Source organism: Sitophilus oryzae, unplaced genomic scaffold (assembly GCF_002938485.1).
Source record: "Sitophilus oryzae breed Bouriz unplaced genomic scaffold, Soryzae_2.0 scaffold_1274_pilon_pilon, whole genome shotgun sequence".
Taxonomy (NCBI): domain Eukaryota; kingdom Metazoa; phylum Arthropoda; class Insecta; order Coleoptera; family Curculionidae; genus Sitophilus; species Sitophilus oryzae.
The window spans coordinates 4,782,771-4,802,908 of record NW_022145920.1 but is presented as its reverse complement, the minus strand read 5'-3'; the positions used below and the strand labels follow the sequence as shown (position 1 = coordinate 4,802,908).

Here is a 20,138-nt window from a genome sequence, read left to right as displayed (position 1 = left end):
GAGATTGTTTGTTTGAAGGTGGTAGACAGCAACAAAGAATAATTTAAAAAGGGGGTTGTGTAAGGCTGGGCTTTATTAGTTTTATTTTATAAAAATTGAAAATATTGTTACTGATTTTAATTTGTGAGTTTAATAACAATATTGAGGGTTATTTCTTGCCACAGATTGGTGTAGTAAATTTACCATCCGTTCTTTAGTTTTACAACTCGTTTGTAAAATCGCTGTATGGCTAATTTGTAATATGTATGTAAATATGTTATAATATATCTTTATATTCTCCAATATTCTCTGTGAATTTATTTAAAAAATGTATATCTCATAGTAAATTTACTGATTCATTATTTGAAAATCGCCAACTTCGCCAATCGCTACAAACTAAACCAAACAAATTAAAACATTTTATTATAGTGAATTTACAATAATTACTTTTGTAAATTCGCAAAGCGTTAGTAAATATTAATAAATTTAATAAGATACATGTTTACAATTATAGTATTTATTGTAAAGGTTAATAAAAGTCACAAAACAGAACTTATATAATTATGTAAGAAACTGATTGCATATCTCTTCTTGTATAGAAGAACCTTACTGGAATTCTGCGCCTAACCAAAATAGGAACAAAATTGCCATTAGTGCCCATTAAATACAAAATAAAAAAAACATGCAAGGAAATGTATCTAATCAAAACACTCAACTTACCAACTTAGAGACTATGAATGTATACAGTCCTCTACTCCGGTCCTCTGTTAAATTTGTCCTCCAAAACACAGTCTGAAAGAATAAATAATACTTAGGGGATATGTTGATATAGAGAGTGCATGAAACAATTATGTTTACATAAAAAAATTGGTAAAATTAAACTGCAAATAATTATAATAAATGAGATTGTGTTTTCTAAGACAGCTGGCTTTTTATTTACCGAAACTACATATAAACATAATTAGTATAATATACTTACCCTTAAATTATAAAAACACTAATTGCCCACGCACTGAGACTCCCACTTGTTCAAAAAACTGTTTAGGTTAAAATGTTTTTCATCGTTCGTTGTTTCCTCTAACTACGTCGATTACTTAATACCCATCAGCAATATATTATGGTAAATTCACACCAGTTTTCTCAATTTTTACCACAAGATTGTATTTCTGATTTAAATTTAATTTTTAAACTCAAAAAACTCATTGTGAAAATAATATCGTTTAGTAATAATCATTTAATATTATAAACTGTTTTGCAAAATGACATTGTGAAACTATACAAAAATATCTTATTTTTACAAGTTTCATATTAAAAATACTCTAATGTATCAATATTTTTTTGTTAAGTTACTTATATTTTTTTCAGTGTACAACGTATTGATTGACCACTATCTTGACATTACCACTACGTGTAAATTGTAAATTAACAATATAATGTTGTTATACAGGGAAAAATGAAATCTCTGAGACAAAAATTTCTCATGAAGATCTCAAAAACATATTGGGGGATTAGAGGAGGAACTTTTTGACATACCCCAGACTATAATTTCCAGCAATTCCTTATAGCCTCTTTAGTCATAAATATTTTTTTTCCGCAGGCTCTACGGCTAATATGTTCCGAGATACAGCACAGAGCTATTCTTAGTGGAACACCCGGTGCATCAAAACATATATTCGAAAAAGTCAAAGATAATGTGACAAAACTAAAACGTCGACGGTGTATACGCACTATCCAATCCCCCGCGACAATATTCGAGGCTGGAAAAATTTTTCTATGCGACTGGTTTCGCATACTACATAGCCATATTCATTTGTTCGAAATCTCCAGACCATATCGCCGACACACAACCGCAAGCAACTCTGACAAGTTTGAGATTCTCGAGTTTTGCGTTTTCTTTTTCGCTTTTCGCCTCCCCATTGTCCGGCTACTTTTTCTTTCCTTCTTTATGTTTATCTCAAGACGATCGCATATCATCACCGATAGCCACCCTCCCATGTCGATCGATACCTAGCGTACTGCATTACTCGAATGATATGCTAATTATTCGACTACGTAATAATATTTTATCAATAAAATACTAAAAAATGTTATATTATATTTGAAGGTTGCAGATTTTAAATGGTAGAATGTTTAAGAGAGGGTTAATCACCTATGACCTTAAATATCTATTGTGTGTTGCCCTTTCTTGAGTTATAACGGGTTATAACTCGTCATACAATCACAGGGCTTTGACAAAAGCCGGTATCTGAGACGGCTCCACAGAGGCCAGCTCTCCATGGACAGGCGGAACTACGGTTCTAGGAGCGCGACGGCTGGAGCGAACACGCGCGACGCTACGTACATACCAGTGCCAGTTACTATTGTTGGCGACCGACGAAATCGCGACGGCTGGAGCTAAACACGTCGTTATGCGGTTACTACGGTTCCAACTAACTTCGAGAGCAATTATAAATAATTTATTTGCAAATTATAAATAATTTATAATTTTGTCGTCATTATGATCGTCGTTCTTCAGTAACAGGTTCCTGATTCGTTGTGGAGCGCAACACGACGTTACTCAAATACCGACACATCACTAGAACCTACCCCAAGATCCTTTAGGCAGAAATCTACGCTATCGAAAGATGCGTACAATTTATCTTAGATAGAAACTATCGAAAACACTAAAAGCGATCAACTCAGTAACCATCAATTCGAAGTTGGTTTGGTTTGGTCCTCTCACTCCGCTCACCAAGGGATAAAAGACAATGAAAAAGCAAACGATCTAGCTAGAAAAGGGGCGAACACTCCACTAACTGGACCAGAACCGTTCTACTTTCCAAGCGGAACTGGAGAACCTGGAGGACTCCATCCGTAACCTGGAATGGGAACTCCTCCAACGGTCTCAGACACTCGAAAATGTTCCTCAGAACTTACGACCGAGAAAAATCAAAGATTTTCCTTGATAAGAACAATATTCAGATTGTCACGGGGTTTCTAACAGGACACTGTCTTCTCAACGAACACCTCAGTAGATTGAAGCTGAGAAACAACAGCTAATGCAGATTCTGTTAGAAAAATGGGGAAACACTAGAACACTGAGTGCGCCGAGAAGACAACCGTTCGTGCCATAAACTTTGGTACGGTTGATGTCAACATCAACGCTTTTAGTGTTTTCGATAGTTTCTATCTAAGATAAATTGTACGCATCTTTCGATAGCGTAGATATCTGCCTGAAGGATGTTTAGGGGTAGGTGTAGGTGCCTATTAGGTTGCAGGTAGTGTATATTTGAAAAAAAATAGTACTTTAAACTTTCATTGTTTTTATTTTTTTAATTAATACAATTTCGATGCTTTGGATACTTGTACTTCTCTCCGTTCCAAATAGATACTAAAACTCGACATTTTAAGCTATACAATTTATAAATGAATTGTAGCCATAAATCTAGGAAAAAAATGACAACCGGCGCATAGTCCTATCAATGAGAGTATATAACAAGAACCCTTGCATTCGTTTTATTTTAAGTTTTTTAGCCTCTTGCATTCCAGTGCTTGGTTGGCTGAAAATATGGGTGTATATAAAAAATAATAGTTTCTTTTAAAATTCTTATGTTTTAAAATTTCTCTCGCTAACCTGACGCTAAACACAGAAAATGTCATCTACATATCTGGCTCAATAAATTATTTTTGATATTAAAAAAAAACTACTCTTGGTTCTAAATAACTTCTTTTCAAAGTCTGTCATAAATATTTCTGGGAATAACGATGAAATTGGGGATTTAAATTTAGATAGTTTTTTAATCTTATTAAATTCATTTAACCCAAGAATACAATTTACTATCAAAAAAGGTGTTGATACCATGAATCTTCTTGACATTACGATTACAAAACAGTCTGATAAATTACAATTTGTTATTTGCAGAAACCCCAATACCACAGACACTAATACACAGTAAATCACACCAATCCTGGCAAATTAAAATGTCACCCTTTCATAGTTTATTTCATAAATTAGTAATGTTTCCACTGAGCCCAGAGAATTTTCAAAAAGAGGTAAATATTATAAACAAATCGCTATCAGCATTGGATATAAATGTTCCCTTATCGATAATATGTTAAAGAAAAGGTATGTTTAAGAAAATTTTATTTTAACGAAAATTTTTTATTATGCTAATTATTCTAAAGACAATAGCAATTATAAAATATATTTAAGGTCTAACAAGCCGAAACATAATGTATCTCTACATTATGTCATATTATCTCTACATATTATCTCTACGTATAGGTTGCCTTTTAAATTTTTACAAAAAGTGAAACAGAAACCTACAAGTTCGAAACAAAGTGTTATATTGCTTTTCGAAATATTCGCCCTTAAGGTCTATACATTTTTGCATACGCTCAAACCAATTCTAGAAACATTTTTTCCACTCCTGAAGCTGATATCGTAGAGACGTGGTTTTGAAAGTCTTCAACATCTTGAAGTGATGAAAATCGCTGTCCGCGCATCTCTCGTTTGACAGTGGGGAACAAGAAAAAGTCATTAGGCGATAAATCAGATGAATACGGGCAATGAAACATTAATTCAATGTTTTTCTGCATCAAATAACAGTTGTTTGACGTGCTTTATGGGAGCTAGCATTGTCGTGATGACGAATGACGCGACGTTTATTGTTCTTTTTTCTTATTTCATACCATTCGGCATTAACAGTTCTTCGATACTCTAATGGAATGATTGCGACGTGTCCAGTACAACCGAAGGAACAAGCGATTGTAAAAACTTAAAAGGCAACTTATGTAAAATTACTCTTAATTTGATACCAAAGCGTGTTCTATTAAAATACTAATATTTCAAGGATATTTCACAAGGCACCAACCACAAACTCGGTACTATTTATAACAAGCTATATGCCACTAAGCGAACTTTTGGTACACATTTATACTAACAAACATTATATTCTCACTTTAACTTTGATAATATCTACTGGTGAATATAAAAAAAATACAAATCACTTATAATAAAAGCATATTAAAAGCATTGAAATTTATAGGCTGTATATTTTTGAAATATAAACTCAGACCGGCTCAGGGGGGTTCAAACCTGTATTGAAATCGACCTATTATTAAGTTTAATTTATGCCTCGTAGGAGGACTATAACGCGCATTAGATGAATAGAGCGTTGATACCAAAATATTCGAGAATAATCGGTGCGGTACTGTGTTGTGGGTACGGGCTCTGCTCCAAAGACAAGCAGACCGAGATGAGTGGGCGCCCTCTAGGAAAAAAAATTAGTATTGTTAGACGCGCTGCTCCCATGAGTCGCGCCCATTGTACCGCAGCGAAGACAGGCCGAATAATTCAACGTCTCTCTTGTCGCATTTTAAGTCTATTCTATTATTCTAAAGCAAAGATGAATGATTTAGGTACTCTTCAGTGTCACCTAAAAGTACAGCAATTTTCTTGGAATGTCAGCACTAAAACAAAACATAATACAAGAAATACCTAAGCTTTATATAAAAATTCATTTGGGGATCTCAATGAAGAGACAGTTGCCTTTTTACTATAACAATACTTGCATAACCAACAATCCCATTTCTTTTTCAATTTCAGGGTTAAAATTTAACATAAGCCGTAATGAAATAATAATAATATCAACCTTTCTATTTTCCAAATTTCGTATTAGTTTTTACAGTATCCTTTTTGTTATCAATTTTTTTTCTACTTTGAAGAGATTAATTTATTTAATCGTTAATCGTTTAGTTTAATATGTTTAAAGGTGCGTCCAGATCTGACGAGACGAGAGCGAGACGAGCGCGAGACATTCCAAATTTGCTAAGTGTGGACGGGTCTAGCGAGAGCCTCGCGAGACAACCCACGGAGCATCAGTGCTATCCGTCCTCTCTTTTAAAAAAAAAGAGGCTTTTTTAATACAATCTAATAAAAATAAATGTATTGCTCATGCATCTATCTGTAGATGTTAGTAATGATGACAATCGTTTTTTTTTATAGAATTTAAAAAACCTTTTTTAAACAATTTTAAAGAACATAACATAAATAAACATAACATACGTAAAAATTAAAAGTAATCATACAGAAAGTTTGGGGTTTTTTGGTTTTACCTTATTAAGTAATTGTTAATTTTGAAGTTTAACTTGATATAATGTCATTTTAACAGAACGTCAACAGTTTTTGTAGACGTATCTGTTTTAAAAAACTAAAGTGTCCTCGAAGAGTTGAATTTAAATATTTTAAATAGTTTTTTTCTTTATTCTTTGTATGTTTTTTTGCTTCCGACGACGGAAAGAGATAAACTTTCCGAAACGTTAAGCATTTTTTGTTCGTTAGACAAATTTGTATATCTGGAAACCTAACTTCTGACAAGTAGTTTCCGTTTGGGTTAACGCGGAAGTGTTTACAAAAAATAACTATTTTATTTTGTAGATTTTCTTGCAGTGGCGAAATACCCAAATAAGATTTTTTGGAGAAACGTAGTTTTTATCAAAGAAACTAAGCTCTGCCTGTTTTGCTCTAAGAATGGTCTATTATGCCCTTTTTGAGTCGCATCTTTGTTATGCCCTTCCATTCTGGGGTACTTGCTGCGCGACAAAATTTGATCGTATTTTCATACTTCAAAAGAGAGCAGTTCGATACTTATTGGGACTAAACAGTAGAACTCACTGCCAGAATTTCTTTAAAAATTTCAAAATACTGACTCTTCCTTCCTTATTCATTTTTGAATCCGTTTGCTTAATCCGCAAACACATATTCTCTATTCCGGAAAGGCCTTCTCACAACTATCCACTTAGGAATGCGGAGCACGATATTTATCTGCCAACCCCGAGCTCAGAACTAGTTAAGGGCTCAATACTGTACAATGCCAAGAAAATGTACAATCATTTGCCTTCGAATATTAAGTCACTCTCATTCTTTCCCGCATTTCGCAAAGCTCTGAGGGAGCCCTATATGCGGTAAACGACTTTTTTGTTGATGTTTAATCATGAACAATTTTGAATTTTAAAATTTTGATCATCTCATACACTGGTTAAAGGTCTAGTATTTAATATTTAATATTTTATAACTCTTGATTTTATGATATATAACATGATTTTATCCATTTACAGTTTTCCTTTTGTAAAATTTTCTAGATACGCCTGTGTTCTGCAATGTCCATATATGTTTTATTTGTAATTTTATGACGTAAATTTTTTTGAATTGATTTGTATTGTATGACATTTTTTTTATTATTATTTGTATATTTGTTTTTGTGCTTTTTTGTTTTGTGAATGCTTTGTCGATGAAGCTGTTTTGGCTTTTTGTACAATAAAGCGTTGTTTTTTTTTATCGAACTTTATGTTTTAACAAAAACAATTACTTATATCCATAATCAATGTTTATATCGATTTCCAACTACATGAATACAATAAATCGTATTTATTGTACTGATATTTGTCTTCGTCAGGTGAAGAATTTGTTGAGATATTAAGACGTGTTCAACTAATTCTCAATTTTTTTAAAACTCAAAACATTTTAAATAACACCCCCTATTAATAGAGCGAAAGACCAGCCTTGTACCATATTTTCAAAAAAACAGATAACATTTTCTCACTAAACACAAGATGTTCCATTAAAAATAATGACGAAAAGTGCAACATTTAGTTTTGCTTTTCACCCTGCATATTGTATATTTACACTAATTTTAGTGGCTTAAGTTTTTAAGAAGACATCATTGTACGACACTTCGATTATTACACAAAATCGATTTTAGAATTTTAAGGGACCAAATAAACAACAAATTTAATTTAAAATCTGAGATAAAAGAATACATGGCATTCATTTTAAAAATATACAACTTTAGTTACAAAATATATTTGAATCGCCTTGTATATTTTTAAAATTCGCCCGAATATTTAAAAAAAAATGATAAAATAATATAAAAAGCTCGAACCAGAAACCCGATATAAAGTTTTTTTTCTGAACGCGGGTCACCCTATATGTATAACTGTAAAATTGGTTTAATATTTTTTGAATAATTGGGAGCATTTGTTTATAATTATTATAAATTTTAATAATATTTTTTATCATTATACGTACTCTCGCATTTGCATACGTTCGATGTGCTAATTATACCGCATCAATCGAAACGATTTTAACCGTTCTCATTAGCGAGATTTACTAATTTAACCGAAAGCATCTCGATAATAATTTACGTTTAACAGTGAACGCGAAAACAACGGTCCAATCGAGTAACAAAAAGAAAAATCTCCCCAATTAAAGAGCGTTAATTGCCCATTATCCGCCGCGAGTGTGGGAAGGTTCCCATTCGAACTGGTGCCGCTCACAATAGGCCCGGATTTCCTTCAAAAGGTACTGTTAGAACTCTAGAGGTTTATGTAGGGTTTCCTTCAAACTCTTTTTTGCTTAGAGTCGTAAAAAAGAGAAACGATTGATATTCTATTGCAGGGTTTCTTAACCTTTTTCAGTCTGCGGACCCCTAGAAAATCGAGCACAATTTCAAGGACCCCCCTAATTAAAAAAAAAAGCACCGAAATTTTAGGACAAATTATTTTAGTACAAAAAATACGTTTTTATAAAAATTAAAAATAATGTATTAATGTGGAGGTTGGTGCTGCTTTCTTGCTAAATTAGTAATATTCGGCACAATTTCAAGGACCCCCCTAATTAAAAAAAAAGCACCGAAATTTTAGGACAAATTATTTTAGTACAAAAAATACGTTTTTATAAAAATTAAAAATAATGTATTAATGTGGAGGTTGGTGCTGCTTTCTTGCTAAATTAGTAATATTCGGGTTAATGTTTTTGCTTAGTTGTAATCTCAAATCGGATTCCAAAATTGTAATCTGTTTCTGTATCTCCAAATATGGATTTTCTTGACAAGCGTTCCTTTGAAAAACTACTTTTCCTATTTCGCAGAGCTGATAGTGTCGTATATGAAAAGCCGATTAGGCAGAAACCTGTCGTTGGAAGTGAAGAAAATGAATTTGCCTTAATTGATTCTTTTATAGAAAATACAATACCTATGTCTACAAGTCATCGTAATATAAATCAAAGAACTACTTTATTTGGCTTGATAAAATAATAAATACTTACTTATTAAACTACTGTAGGTAAATTATTAAAGTAAACTGTTATAAATTTAAATAAAGTTCATAAACTATTGTCGATTTTGAAAATAGCTACTAACTGTCACTAGCAAATTGCCATGGTGACACCAGCCATCTTAACTGCCATTTTATTAAAAAATTGCTTTTTATTCTAAATCTAAACCAGATAGGTATAATAGGAAACCCTAATATAGTTTAAAGGGACATTTAAATGTGCTTCGGCTTATTTTAAAAAATCCATAGTGTTGTATTTGAAATAACGAAGTTTTTATGTAAAATAAATATTTAAAATAAACCAGCAGTTTTTGATACCTCTGTATAAATTTAAGGAAGCAATAATATATTTTTAGTAAAGTTTATTTCTCTAGCTTCAAAGTCAGCACAAGAATTAACTCTGAAATGTAATTTACAGGGTGTTGACTAACTTTTTTATTATAGCATGCATATTTAAATATCTCAAAAACCAGAGCATTTAAACATATTAAACTCTTATAATAAATGCCTTATTTTAAGAATCCAAAAATGAAATAAAATACCATAAGAAAAAAATATAACTTTGGTATGGAGCTTAATTCTGATACTCCTGTTCATTTGAAAATAATTTTAAATTATACACAATACCTCTCTACACATACCCATAAACATTTTTGTTTCTACATATTTTCGTTTTAGTATAATCAACCGAGGCGAATGAGGTGCGCCACCCTGTATAGCTTTGTCAACAAAATCTTTGATACTCTCGGTACGGGATTTCCGTTATATCGCATACAAATATGAAATAAATGTCTGTCAAGAAGGCTATAGAGCTTTTTCAATATCCCTAAGTCTAAACCGATTTGAAAGCCTCAAAATCCGTTAACAGTTTTCTTGCTCGTATTCTACGAGCGATATTTTACCAGCGGAGTATCGAAAAACGGACATTTGTCTTTAAGGATGAGCATATTTCAGCATGACCATCGACTAATATCGTCTCCTGCTCATCTTTGACGGCATGTAAAGCCGCTTAGGAAAAGCTGCTTTCGTACATCTCGATTTAATCGGTTTTATTATACCGCACTCGTAGGATCATGTGATGGAAAGAGCCGCGTTGGCATAATCAAATTCGCAGAAGATGCCATTGAAAACGAATTGTATGTAAAATGTTTTCTTTATTTCTTTACTTAAAACATTCGAACAATGATATACTGATGTTGAAAATATTCGGTGTGTGTACCTACTCATGGGGATTATTTTGTTGGTAGTTTAATTTAATCTATTTTAAATATTTCTACAATTATTTTTGTTTGAAGCGTGATACTTAATAATATCTATGAAATATGTTTTTTGGGGGAGATAATTGATGATAGTATAGTTAACCCCCTCCCTCGCAGAGATAGGAGTATTTTGTCCGAAAACTAAATAATCCGAACCAATGCGTGCCCCTACCTCAGCAGCCTTCAGGCAGAAATCTACACTATCGAAAGCTGCGTGCAACTTTCCTTAGATATAGCCTTGTCTATATATAATATAGTCTGACAATGAGGGGTATTGTGAGCTGCTGCCACCATGCGGCCTTTTTTTGAACCTTAAACATGAATGAAAATCGCCAAGAATTTTACCACTCAATTAAAATGGTGGGAGATGGGCGGATCTAGGTTTAATAGTATATTTCAGTATATTTTTAACTTTCTTTTCTGAATCCGAGTTCCGAGTTTTTAACCTTGATTTAACCTTGGTCGGGCACAAATTTTATTTCCATGCAAAAAATATATAAAGAAGCAATTCTTGACAGAGAAATTTTTATTTTAATATTATTATATCTTTAAATAAAATTTTGAGCTAACTTCCAAACAGATGCACAAGAAAGAATGTTTTCAATAAAATGAAATTAAATTGTACAGAATTTTTTTTTCAATATAGATATAAAATAATCTTCAAATTTTATATCTATTAATCCCTGTATATGAATACAAGACAAGGATACAAGGTATTAATTGAATTAGATCTGTATTAGAAATATAAAATATAAGAATTATTTAATTATACGCATTGAAAATAGTTTTAGTTTTCCTGAAGAATTTTTTTACATATTTGAATAAGTGTAATCAATAGAAAAAAATATTTTTTCTTAATTTTGAATGGTATTTTTATTGTAAATATGAACAAAAGACCATATTTATCTATATAAACAAAAGAAAACAATTTGGAAAATTTGCCTACAGTATGTCCCCCAAGTTTTCTCTAAAACAGTGTGGAAATTTGACAAAGAATAAACGGGATTAACCATTTAGACAAGCAAAATCTTTTTATGAAAATGCATTTTTTTTTAAATGTTAATAAAAAACTGCTTCTGTAAAGACAATCCAGGGATATACTGTATATTAGATACTTCGATAATGTTTATATATGTTATTCAATAAGGTTTATAGGGAAAGGAAGAATGACTGGAAAATTGGGGATAAACTGCAAGTACTTTTTCTATGGGATTTTTGTATGAACTAAAGATCATAATGTTAGTGTTAGTGTATGAACCCGTAAGTTGTTTGTTTGTAAGAATTTATAATATATTTTAAACACATTTATTAATTAATAAAGATTTACTCTGAAGTTTACAATTAAGAATAAGCCGCCAAAATTGCTAATATTTATCTTCTGTTCTTAATACTCTTATAAAAAATGGTAATTTCTTGTGTAGATACACTGTATTTTTTTTTTTTTTCCATAAAACTTTAGGAGGTTTAAAATTCTTTTTTATTCACTAGGGTTGCGATATATGTATGTATGTATTTTTTTCTTTCTGATGTTCATTGTGAAATTATTTTTCATTAAAAATATTTTTTCAAGAGACTAAGACAACAGAAAAAATTGAACAAATTGAAATACTAAAATCACTCCATCAATTTGGTTCATAAACTTGTTGTAGTAAGTATTAGTACGTACGTAGGTATTATATTTATGTGTTTAAATCAAGTAAAATTTAGTCGAATTTAGATATCGGTATCTTCTCTTGGATTTAGAATGAGTTTAAACTTACAAAGAAAACATTTTCAATAAGACTAGGTATGTAGTTTTATTATTTAATTTTATTTTTTTTTCCTAACCAATTGTGTATATCAAGCATACCTTATATCTTTGTAGAACAAAAACCCGCTTCTTTAACTTATCATAATAAAAAATAAGGCTTCCTTTGTTCCAACACAAACCAAGTTTCTAGTTAATCATTAATTTATCACTAGAAAACAATTACATATCACATTTTTTGCACTGATAACCACTGTCAAATCACTATTTAATGTTAGCTGTCAGTCTCTTAAGACTTCGGCTGCAAATCCACTAATGGATGTGCATGAGCACATTAGTCCACTTTTTTATTTAATATTGCATGGAGTAGATCTTCCATTGTCTTGAGTCCCATCCACTCTCTGATGTTACCAAGCCATGACATCCTCTCTATCCCTTAATCTTTCCTTCGATGATCAACTGAAGGAATTGGTATCTATTGTTACATATCACGTAACCCCATCCTCTTTTAATACACTTGTATGCATAATACTAGCAACTTTTTAGGAACATCCGGGTTTGTGGTCCTAATTTTTGGGGCATCTAGTGGATTCAATCAGCATGTCCAGCTTGAAATCATTCATAGTTGACTGATTGGTATATTTTCTAGCTTGCTGCTTCTAGCAATATATTTTGATATTATATGCACTAATTTAACTGTTAGGTCACTAATTCTATGACAATGGCAATCGTGTTAACCCTAAAACAGAACGTAATTGATATTAAAAGACGATAAATACGATTAAAAACATACCTACATAGATTTATATCGAAGAAATGTTATAATTTTTGCTACAGTAGATTACAGTACTTACCAGTCCTATTATTTTCGGTAGTTCCACAATAGTTCTGAAAGCAATATATGCCTGGAAAATCAATATTGGCCTAGGAATTTCTGAATTTCCCTTTTATTTTCAGATTTTGATTGTTTTGAAGTATCGCGTGAGGTTAGGTTTCATCTTTCATCAACAACAGTTTGCGCGCGCTCCTTTTTCGTTCAAAATTTGTTCGATTGTTTATCGTCTCTATTTTCTTAATTATGCAGTCGAATTATTCTTTTTGGTAATAAATGGAATGTTGGGAATTTTGTCATTACTCTGATTTAAATATTCAGCCCAGAATTTTTTTTAGATACTCTTTGTTTTTAAGAAAGACTCTAACATGACCCTAACTAACGGCAAGTAAAATCATTCCTAATAAGGAAACTCTAGTAATCGACCAATTAGAGAGTGAGAAATCCCACTTTTCCTAAAAATTCGAGATTGTAGCGTAGGGGAATACGAAAACTTCTGAGGAGCCCTCGCCACCTGGTGAACAGAGCCCCAAAGCATCCGATCATTGTCTATCTATATCATCTATAATCAAGGGATATAGGAACTCTCGGGAATAGCCGTCTATCCCATAGCCAAGCAGTCTTAAGAGCGATGAACTCAGTAACCATTAATTCGAAGTTGGTCAAAGAATGCCTAGAGAAGCTGAAAAAATTAGGCAAAGAAAATAAAGTTCTCCGACTCAACGTGCCAGCCTACCAAGGGATGGAAGGTAATGAAAAAGCAAACGATGTAGCTAGAAAAGGAGCGAACACTCCACTAACTGGACCAGAACCGTTCTGATTTCCAAGTGGAAACCAGCTTAACTAGCTTCAAGCGGAACTGAAGAACTTGGAGGACTCCATCCGTAACCAGGAATGGGAACCCTCCAAGACACTCGAAGAAATTTCTCAAGACTTACGACAGAGAAAAATCAAAGATTTTCTTTGATTTAAGTCAGAACAATATTTGGATTGTCACGGTTTTTTTAACAGGACACTGTCCCCTCAATGAACACCTCAGTAGATTGAATCTAAGAAACAACGACGAATGCAGATTCTGTGGGTAAAATAGGGAAACACTAGAACATCTCATCACTGGATGCGCCGAGACAACCGTTCGTGCCATAAACTTTGGTACGACTGATATCGGAGATGAAGAACTAACATTTGTCAAAGCCCTGTATGCCCATATATGAAATGTGGTATAACATAAAATTGTCACAAAAGTTACTATTAGTTAATAATACTAAGTTATATTACGTTAGTTAATAATACTAAGTTATATAAAGTTATTATTAAGTTACTATTACTAGTTATTATTAATTAATAATACTATTCAAAATCCAGACCAATCCAAGTTTGCTTTTTCTACAGTCCATTGTCTTTCAACTTAAATTTAATTTAAATTTAGTACTTTACTTTAATATACTACCACTCCCCTCTTACTTAAATATTACCAGCTCGATCCTGTCGTGTTGAGCCACATCCAAAATTCCAAACACACATGCTTTGATTAAGGATTGATTAAGGTTTGCAGAGCTTCAGCGTTTGCTGAAGCATAAAATATATAAAATTGCGCAATAAAATAGCGAGCAATTTGTTACAGAACCATATAAATTATATATCACTTTAATCACAAAACTTCACAAATCTTTTTCCGTATTGTAACGGAATTTTAAATTATGTCTTTATTTTCGAGAAAATTTAGTCCAAACAAGGAATATTTTGTTGAGTTTGACCAAGAGAATCTTAAAAATAAAGAAGTGGTCTAAAAATGTGCTACAATACGGATATAGTATAATCCTTTATCTTTAATTTCCTTCTTCATTTGTGTAAATATACCTAGCCAGTTTTACATAAAACGTTATTTGCCGAAACATTCAATGCCGAATAAAAATATACCCATTTAAAAAATTGACAATTTACTAAAATTATAAAAAAAAAATTGGCGCCGGGAGGCACGTATAGCCGCCCATACTAAAATATGTTAAGAAAAAGTTGGTAGGCAGTTCTTTTAATTTCAAAGTAAAGGAATTTCTCCAATTTTGGTCCGCGGTTATTTCCCCTATCCGCCACCTGGGGTCGCGTCAATTTTTTTTTACCTCAAAAACCTGGACTTTGACTGGTTTTGATGTTATTACAAATTTTGTTGCAAATATTACTCCTAATCTTAAATTGAAAAGTGCGTTTCGCTAGCTACTGTAATTTTGGAGTTACGATTTTTTTAAATTTTTAACCCCCTTCCATACCCCCTTACCAGATTCTCGGGTGCCACAGTATTTTTGTGTCAAATTTGGTTAAAATCGGTTTAGCGGTTTTAAGTTATCGAGTTACAGACAGACGGACAGACAGACAGACACCATGAAAATATTTTGTATTTAGGTCATTTATGACCCAAATAACTCATTTTGAGTGAAATTAAAAAAAAAATTCCGATCTTAACAGCCTACCATACCTCTTGGTATGGTCGGCTAGAAAATGGGTAAACATTTTAGTATTTTATAAGTATTTTATCTATAAAACATAATTTCAAGGGAATTTACAAAATAAATTTAAAGTAATTGGATTCCTAGGTCAAACTCCCCAGGCCCACTATTAAATCACTTTTTATTTTTTGGAAAATTTCTTAAAAATAATACAATAATTAAAATAAAGTTTTAAAAAAATATTAGTTATTAGTTTGATCTTGTTGTAGTTCGTTGATCAAACATGAATTCTGATGTCCACGTTTATTTTTCGATAATCTAACGAATCTAAATTCGTCAGTGTGAACACTGTCAGCTGAAACCGAACGCGCTTTTGGAAGTAGAGAAGCAAAAAAAGTAAATTCTATTAAATGCAGACCGCAAATTCAATCGCCCTCGTTCCCTGTAGAACCTTTCAAGTGTCAATAATTCGCCATATATCGAATGGACTGAAATACAAGCTGCCCATTTTAAACGTATGTATACGGACGCGTACATTTATTTTACCTAGGGAGAGAAGAGTAGAGAGGGAAGAAGATTGCAGAACAATGCACTACGATATGCCCTATAAGGCCCACAACCCGTAGCAACGTATTTAAAATATAAATAATATAATATTCAGGGTACAACCATTTAAACTGTGATACTTAATAAATATTTGACATTAGTTCTCAAGTTAACATTTATAGATGTATAAAATGAAATGTATATCAAGTCTGGAAATTACAAAATTTTCGTTAAACATTTCAATTCTTCAATTTATGAACATTGTGTATTACGATTATTGCGTAAAATTGAAGGAAGAATTGAAATATGCAATAATATACAAGGGGTTTCATTTAAAAAAAAATTTAATGTGCCACAACTTTATGACCGACCCTGTATACTTAAATTTACTAGCAGCTAATAGGCATTTCAAAACCCATTACAATAGTACCACAGTTTCGGCAGAATGGCATAGTTAAATGAAACTGAACATGTCGAAATTAATTAAATCAAATTTTTTAAGTAATTTTTTCAAACGTCAATAACTCGGAAACGGTTGGTTTGAGGTACATTGTGTGTATTTCGATTTTTGATTAGAATTGACGGAAGAATTGAAATATGCAATAATATACAGAGGGTTCTATTTAAAAAAATGAGTCTTTTATGTGCCTGGGCTAAAGCCGATCATAAATGACCGACCCTGTATGCCTAAATTTATTACTCGCTAATAGATATTTAAAAATCCTATAACTTTTGTATTTTATATTTAACTTTTTGAGATACCTCCTATATTTTACCTAATAATCGACCGTTTCCATACATAACAGCGACCCTGTATATGAACATTTATATTTAATTTAAAAGTACAGAAATTCATACTTTTGAATTACTGGAATATTTGAACTACAAAAATCTGAAGCGCTGATATACTGAACAAAATATATAGGAAATAATGTAATAATTATTATAAATTATTTATGTTTTAAAATGGTTAATGCTTTTGTGTGTGTTACTTGTTTGTTTATTAGCCTGCGTTTGTATATGATTATTTATTTATTATTTGTATTGCTAATTTCGTTAGATATTAACTAATTGTTAATAGTTTATAGATTGCTAATCAATTTAGGAACCCTGTTTTATATGACGAAGAAAAATAAAATTAAATTATTACGAAATTAGTTTTATCCTTGTTTAATCTCTCTAACTAAAAAACAATACAAAGGGCACGATTATAAAATGTATACACATCTAAATTTGACATATTTTAATGCAAACCGCTAATCCTTGGTCCTGGAGTCCTGGGATTAGCGTGATCTAAGGAGTTATGATTTTAACAGAAAATATGTGGCCACAGAATATAAAATGGCCAAAATTGAAACAGAAATAATGGGGTTCTCAGTATTGTAATTTTTGTTTCAAAAACTACAGTTTTATTAAATCTTTGTTAAAATTGTATGTATACAGGTTATATTTTTATGAAGTTATAGAAAATAAGTTTATTCAAAGTTAAAGATAAACTTAAACAATTATTGCATATTTTCTAAAGAATTAAATTAATATTAATTAAAATTAATATTAATTTGAAAAACAAGACACTTTGAATTCCCTGACATTCGATTTTAAATAGTATGGACACTGAAAGGAAATTCGATACAATAAGCCTATGCCTTTGCCTATGCGCTGACCTGTAATTTTTAGTCGGCCGACTATTTAGTTGCAAAAGTGAAAACAATACACACTTATGAAGTCGATCGGCCGACTATTTGATTGCATGTGAACGCGGTTCGATAAGGATATATCGGTTACAAATATGCAACTAAATTTTCGGCCGATTAAAGACTGTCAGCGCATTGCCTAAGGCTACGCAATGTAATCAAATGTCAAATATTGGGCCGATCGGCCATATAAGAATGTATTGTTTTCACTTTTGCAACTACATAGTCGGCCGACTAAAAATTACATGTCAGTGGACAAAATGATGTCCTGGGGAAATATGGTTTGCTTGCTTGTGGTCGTCGTAGGTTCCCGTTACTTTCAACGCCGTCAGGACGTTGATATTTCCTTCTTCCTCTCGGTCTAAGTTTGTACCGCCTATATTCGGTCGTCAGAGCCCGGTCTGTAGAAACAGGGTATACCAGCGCGAAGGTGAGGTTGACATTTGGATAGGAGAGGCTATCTGAGACGCATCACTATCCCATCACTACCCCTACATATCAGTGCGTACCCTAATTATGCTAAAAAAAGTCACAAGAGAAAGGCAGAAAAATGCATGCTTCATTTAGAAATATATGTAATAATTACTTTTATTCAAATAGGCGATAATTGTTTTGAGTAGTGTAGTTAATAGAAGATTATACCAAAGATTTATTTTATCTAATATCTTACTTTTGTCTGTTACAGGAACATTCTAACCTTATCGGCACCGACGAACATCTTGGCCCTGTCCTGCTCTCCATCAAGACCGAGAACGTAGCTCAACAGGAACACACTCGAATCCTGCTCCGCCTACGGCCGGGAACCAAACACGAGATAGTACCGTCGGCATATCTCGGACCGAACCCCAGTCCCTCTCGCATGGCAAAATTGCTAAACGACGAACTCAACGTCGACAATTTTGCACCGGTGCTACATCCGAAGTCCTCTCAGTTGATTGCCACGTACGACGAGCACGTGTTAGTGACCAATTTCAAGTTCGGAGTGCTGTACCAGCAATATGGGCAGACGACCGAAGAGGAATTGTTTTGTAACAACGTGACCAGTCCGGCTTTGGACGAATTTTTGAATTTGTTGGGGCAGAGGATCCAGCTGAAAGATCACAAGGGGTATAGAGGTGGATTGGATATTCAGAACGGACATACGGGAGATATGGCAGTATATGAAGTAAGTTATTCTTTTGTATAACATTTTTATATACGATTATTGCTGATGCATAAAGATTCCTTTGGTTCACTATGCTAATTGAATTCCATTGTTGATTTACACATTACACGACACTGGAGAAAACAATTGAAAAAATAAATCTGAACTATTTTAATATAGATCATTCTAGAATAGAGATGGGCAAAAATTGAACGAGTAATTCATTTGAACGTCTATTAAAAATGAATCGTGTGATTCGATTCACTGCTTAGAATACGATTCGTTCAATTGAATCCAGTACGGATCCATAAGAGTCGTGAGATTCGATTCATTGCTTGCAATCCGGTTCGTTCAATTGAATCGTGGCAAGCACGGATCCATAACATTTGAACGATGAGCCGTAAAAAAGAGTCGTAAGAATTGAATCGGATCACAATGCGATCGTGCGTTCAAAGAGTCGTGAGAAGTGATTCATTGCTTACAATACGGTTCGTTCAATTAAATCGTGGCCAGCACGGATCCATAAGATTTGAACAATGAGCCGTAAAAAAGAATCGTGAGAATTGAATCGGATCACAATGCGATCGTTCGTTTCTATACAGCGGCGCGGCGTGGCGGTGATATAGGCATAAATGCATGCACCAATATTTCGACTGGAACAGAAACACTAAACAAACATCATGATCATAAAATGCAAATGATAAGAAAGTTATTTACAAGAAAAAAACTTATATATACTGTGCTTAGTACGGGGATATCTGAAGGTATTTAATTTTCACGTTAATATTTTTGTTAAAATAATATTACCGACTATTCAATGTCGAACTAAAAGACGAAATCGTGATTTTATGCAACTCTAAATAAATAGTGTTGGTCTCTGCTCAATGTGATAAAAAAACGGCGTCAACTATGGTTATAAAATGAAGATCGCTGTCATTTTATATGTAAAATTATATTAGGAATGTCATCGATGTTCATTTCCAAGCCAACTAACTGGACACCATTTTTTTTCGGTCATGCGGTATTATACAGGGTGTCTCAGATTTTAATCGGGAAAATTTAATAGACGATAGAACTTGCAAAAATAAAACAAAAAGTTCATATCAACTTCTAAGATTTAAAGCTTCCTTTTCGAGATACAGGTTACCATTAGAATACCAATTATAATATTAATTACCAATAAGAATTTAATTTTTTTCGCAAGAAGTAAGCAAGATAGACAAAAAAGTCAGGAGACAAAAAAATAATATTTTTAATTACTAAATCCAAAAATAATATTAAACTTCTAAAAAACCAGTGGCGTGCCTATTTTTTCCTTTAAAATAAATTAACAATGATGCCCCACCGCCGCCCCTGGCCATTAAACTTAAATCTAATTACATCAAATTAAGTCCCGTAGT

General features: G+C 32.5%; 1 protein-coding gene and 1 long non-coding RNA gene across 4 annotated transcripts in view; one reads left to right on the top strand and one right to left on the bottom strand.

The window, feature by feature from the left end:
* The window catches only part of LOC115874400 (rap1 GTPase-activating protein 1), a 409,062-nt gene that overhangs the window by 372,050 nt on the left and 16,874 nt on the right, over positions 1–20,138 (top strand). For all 3 annotated transcript variants that reach the window (XM_030889567.1, XM_030889568.1, XM_030889569.1), the window contains one exon: positions 18,280–18,759. In XM_030889567.1, the coding sequence (XP_030745427.1) occupies positions 18,280–18,759 (480 nt within the window). The remainder of the gene's footprint in view (positions 1–18,279; positions 18,760–20,138) is intronic.
* Positions 12,123–13,478, bottom strand: LOC115874402. The gene is made up of 2 exons (XR_004048833.1): positions 12,933–13,478; positions 12,123–12,817 (listed from the first exon to the last, which is right to left on the bottom strand). It is a non-coding gene; the product is annotated as an uncharacterized LOC115874402 (long non-coding RNA).